At 38.6% G+C, this 5,000-nt stretch overlaps 2 protein-coding genes across 6 annotated transcripts in view; one reads left to right on the forward strand and one right to left on the reverse strand.

Moving 5' to 3' along the window:
* trappc2 (trafficking protein particle complex subunit 2) overlaps positions 1 to 636 on the reverse strand; it is a 5,498-nt gene extending 4,862 nt beyond the window's left edge. For 2 of the 3 annotated variants that reach the window (XR_012385025.1, XM_068223476.2), the window contains exon 1: positions 258 to 636. Coding sequence is in view for 2 of the 3 variants with exons in the window: in XM_068223476.2 (XP_068079577.1) it covers positions 258 to 350 (93 nt within the window). In the remaining variant the exon portion in view is untranslated. The remainder of the gene's footprint in view (positions 1 to 257) is intronic. The other variant, NM_001320115.1, reaches the window with a different exon arrangement.
* A 30-nt stretch (positions 637 to 666) lies between these two features.
* ofd1 (OFD1 centriole and centriolar satellite protein) overlaps positions 667 to 5,000 on the forward strand; it is a 29,228-nt gene continuing 24,894 nt past the window's right edge. For 2 of the 3 annotated variants that reach the window (NM_001319208.1, NM_001004496.2), the window contains exons 1-4: positions 667 to 945; positions 2,325 to 2,525; positions 3,264 to 3,332; positions 3,432 to 3,459. In NM_001319208.1, coding sequence (NP_001306137.1) covers positions 850 to 945; positions 2,325 to 2,525; positions 3,264 to 3,332; positions 3,432 to 3,459 — 394 coding nt within the window. In that variant the 5' untranslated portion in view covers positions 667 to 849. The remainder of the gene's footprint in view (positions 946 to 2,324; positions 2,526 to 3,263; positions 3,333 to 3,431; positions 3,460 to 5,000) is intronic. The other variant, XM_009305014.4, reaches the window with a different exon arrangement.

Below are 5,000 nucleotides of genomic sequence, written 5' to 3' on the forward strand. Positions count from 1 at the left end.
TTTAAATACCCTTTTGTATATAGTTCTCAATTGTCATGGGTTTGTGTAAAGCTTTTATATAGTTTTTTTATTTTCTATTTTATTTATTTATTCTTTTGTTATCATTATTACTATGGCTGTATACTCTATATAATATATACACAGTACACTATATATTACTTTGATTTCTTGTTATTAATTTATACTGTAAATGTATTTTAATCATCATAATCATGTCAATAATTACTGTTGGGGCTACTGATCATCATCATACACACCTTTGATTCTGCTTTTCCAGGAGGGAGAAACTCCAGCTCAAACACTGGGTTATCGTGATGACCGACCATGACGAAATAAAAGCTCCCGGACATTGTAAATATTCCGTATTTATAACGATATTAAATATTACCCAGTGGTGAAATTAACGTTAGCATTAGCTGTACATGTAAACGCTGCAGAATATGGACAGCACGCCTTACCACAGCGATGACGCCTGCAGTTTGTTTCTACAAATCACACATTGTCAAACAGACCTTTAAATAGATAAACAGCTAATTTAATGGACGAAAAGGCGAATATAAACTAAAGTACAGCCCTTATGTTTAGATCATACGCAAAGGAGAGTTCCGTTTTCCGGAGAGCTGTTGACCAGCTGACGCAAACAGCCAATGAGAGCGCTGAATGACTGACATGTGATAAGGACGAATTCGGAAACGCATCAGTTTGTTGTCAGTTACACATTTTAAAGGAGCTGCAGCGCGGGTTGCTTAGGAATGGGCTGTGTTTCGTCAATAGTCGAATTATTGTGCTCGAATATTGATCGATTATCATGAGGGATCGTGTCTATTGAGTCCAGTCTTCAGAATAATCATGTCTGCGAGTAAAGAGGAGAGTTTGTCTCCGGATGAGATGCGACAGAAGCTCTATCAGACCTTCAAGAGCCGCGGGCTGCTGGACACTCTGAAGGTGCGCCGTTAAACACTCATTAACAGTTGTTTTGACTTTATAGAGATTATTATTCTTGTCTTGATGAGTCAACATGGTGCTCTTGTAGAAATTGTTTTCCCCCAAAGTCTCCAAACTGAGAATGAAACTTTTGTCTGTAACTTACGGTAGTTTATACAAGTTATATCGTTACTTAGCATCTATCTGTCAGTCTGTGTATCTTTCTAAATATTCTGTCTCTCTATCCACCTATCTGTTCACCCACCTATTCATCTATCTATCTATCATCAATCAATCAATCTATCTGTCTGTCTGTCTGTCTCTCTGTCTCTCTATGTGTCTGTTTTTGTTTCTGTCTGTCTGTCTGTCTGTCCGCCCACCTATCCATCCATCTTTATCCATCTGTCTGTCTGTGTATTTTCTATCTATCTATCTATCTATCTATCTATCTATCTGTCTGTCTGTCTGTCTGTCTGTCTGTATATTTGTTTGTCTGTCTGTCTGTCTGTCTGTCTGTCTCTCTATGTGTCTGTTTGTGTTATATACCTATACATCCATCTATATCCATCTGTCTATCTGTGTCTGTCTGTTTGTCTGTCTGTCTATCCACCCACCTATCCCTCCATCTATATCCATCTGTATATCGATCTGTCTGTCTGTCTGTCTGTCTGTATATTTGTTTGTCTGTCTGTCTGTCTGTCTGTCTATCTATGTGTCTGTCAGTCTGTCTGTTTGTCTGTCTGTCTGTCTGTCTGTCTGTCTCTCTATGTGTCTGTTTGTGTTATATACCTATACATCCATCTATATCCATCTGTCTATCTATGTGTCTGTCTGTCTGTCTGTCTGTTTGTCTGTCTGTCTATCCACCCACCTATCCCTCCATCTATATCCATCTGTATATCGATCTGTCTGTCTGTCTGTCTATCTATGTGTCTGTCAGTCTGTCTGTTTGTCTGTCTGTTTGTCTGTCTGTCTATCCACCCACCTATCCCTCCATCTATATCCATCTGTATATCTATGTGTCTGTCTGTCTGTCTGTGTCTGTCTGTATATTTGTTTGTCTGTCTGTCTGTCTGTCTCTCTATGTGTCTGTGTTATATACCTATACATCCATCTATATCCATCTGTCTATCTATGTGTCTGTCTGTCTGTCTGTTTGTCTGTCTGTCTATCCACCCACCTATCCCTCCATCTATATCCATCTGTCTATCTATGTGTCTGTCTGTCTGTCTGTCTGTCTGTCTGTCTGTCTGTTTGTCTGTCTATCTATCCACCCACCTATCTATCCATCTATATCCATCTGTATATCGATGGGTCTGTCTGTCTGTATATCTATCCACCTATCTATCCATCCCACTGTTCTCCAGCAGTTGTTGATAAGCTGTTGTGTTGTTGTTCAGACACAGCTGCGGAATCAGCTGATCCAGGAGCTGCAGGCGCCGGTGCGCAGAGGAGAATCTGCTTCCAGACGCTCTGCAGATCACACTGACTCTGTGTTAGTCTCTGCATGCAACAGTGTGGTGGTCGATCACCTGCGCAGCGCTGGCTATGAGTACACACTGTCTGTCTTCCAGCCCGAATGCGGACTGAGCAAAGACAAGGTGAATTCACATCACTGCATCAACATGGTTGCAAAGAGAAGCAATTTTACTTCACGCAGTTTCTGCAACTTGGGGATGTGCAATATAATTATGTATAGTTGAAGTCAGAATTGTTCATGTTAAACTTTAATTCTTTTATCATTTCCAATATCTGTGTAACGGAGAGCAGATTTCTTCAACACACTCCTAATCATATTAGTTTTAATAGCTCATTTTTAATAACTAATTTCTTTTATCTTTGCACATAATATTAGACTAGATATTCTCCAAGACACTAGTATTCAGCTTAAAGTGACGTTTAAAGGTTTAACTAGAGTAATTAGGGTAATGTTAGGGTAATTAGGCAATTCATTGTATAACAGTGGTTTATTCTGTAGACAATCCAAAACTAATATTGCGTAATAATATTGACCTTAAAATGGCTTTAAAATAATTAAAACTGCTTTTATTCTAGCTGAAATAAAACAAATAAGACTTTCTCCAGAAGAATAAATACTACAGGAAATACTGTGAACATTTTCTGAATCTGTTCAACATCTTTTGGGAAATATTGCAAAGAGTCCTGTTCAAGATAACTGCAATTTGAAGTTGCAGTTGTGTTTTATGCATTCCTCACAGTGTGAGTGTTATTGAAGAAAAATGCTCATGAATGATTATTTTTTGGAATATAACATTTGACTGACATTATGAGTGAAGCAGACAATAAAAATGTTTTGTTTTTTTTTGCTTGAATTGAAGGTGTTATCAAGTCGTGATGTTCTGCAGATCATGAAAATCAGCCCTCATATGCCCTTATACAAATCTCTGGTGAGAACATTTATGCTCCTGTGTGTAGAAAAGCCATTCAGTTATTCATTTTTGTTGCTTTGGTGTAATACACATCTCTGTTTTTGTATATTTCGACAGGTTTCAAATATCCAGAGTGGACAGTCAGGTAGGGTAAATCTTTTTGTATTATTGTCTAAACCAGTGGTTCTCAACTTGTTTGGCCATGGCACCCACATTTTTACATGGTCATCAACCCACGGCCCAAATTTTTAGGACTATAATATTATTTAAGGAATTATAATTAATTTGTATTTATTTATTATAATACACAAGTAGTGACCGATAAATCTTAAGAAAATCACCAAGACTTGCAAATAAACAATATTTTATTATTGTCATTTAACAAAATGTCTCAAATTATAAAAATATTACAAAGTAAAAACGACAAATGTTTGGTTTCTAAAAGTGCTCATGTGAGAGCACATCACTACATATGACACACTGAGGTTTTAAGCCTTTTTTTGTCACCAATATATGTAAATCCATACTTTACATATTCGGGGTCGTACTTGCGCTTTGGCATATTTGTTGCTATGTGAAATTTAATTTAATTATGTCAACCGGTACAGTTGTCGCGCATTTCAAAATAAAAATAAAAGTCTTATTTAAGCAAAATAGGTTAAAAATTAAACATTGACCCAGTAGTTGAGAAACACTGGTCTAAACTGAGCTCTGTAGTTTAAGGGTGTACTCACACTAGACACAGGTGTCTTTAGCCGTGTGCTGGCTCGATTGTCCCACATACCCTCTTGGTTTGCACTCACAGATCCAGCACTTTTGACTCTCATAAATTACCATAAGATTCCTCGTGCTGCAGGAGATTTGCTGCAGCTGTCGTGCAGTGGGGGGGGGGGGGGTGTCTTTAATAAACTGTGGCAGTTCATGTTCACTGAACAGTAAGAATTATTAATAAATCCATATCAAACAGTCCCTTAAAAGTGACCTCTAGTCTTCTGTTTCGGGTTCAGGCGTGCTTTGCACTCACACTACAAGCGTACTGTGCCAAAGCCCAATCAAACCATGCTCTGGTACACCTCCTCCAGCCTGGCCAGAACCTGCCAACTTAACTGTGCCTGGGCCTGATTCAGAGCACTCACACTTGTCAAATTACCCAGGAAATGAGGGTCAAACATGGCTTGGCACGGTTTGGATAGTCTTGTGCAGAGGTGGGCAAACTACGGCCCACGGGCCATATGTGGCCCACTGAACACTTTCATCCGGCCTGCGAGGGAGTTTTTAAATGCGGTTTCTGAGTAACGGTTTGGTTCAGAATTAGTAAATTAATGATGCAATACAAGTGAATGCCATGTGATGGCAGTATTGCACACGGTACAGTTAAAGCAACCAGTAGAATTACAACACACTCTCGGATATTAAAATGCACTTGACCGTTAATGACTGAAAATGAGTCAGGCAAAAAAAAAAAAAATTGACTCTGAATGTGGTGTGTTTAAGGAAAAATGGAAAATAAAATACTTCTTCACCAATATTGGACAGAAAGCGGTATGTCTAATGTGCCTAGAAAGTACTGCTGTTTTTAAAGACTACAACCTAAGGGGCTGATCACACCGAACGCGCTTTATGCGGTAAGAGGCGTCTCTTTTGAATGGTTTACTAACAGCCACAAGGGTTTTGCATGCTGCTTAT

This window comes from Danio rerio, chromosome 9 (genome assembly GCF_049306965.1).
Source record: "Danio rerio strain Tuebingen ecotype United States chromosome 9, GRCz12tu, whole genome shotgun sequence".
Lineage (NCBI taxonomy): Eukaryota > Metazoa > Chordata > Actinopteri > Cypriniformes > Danionidae > Danio > Danio rerio.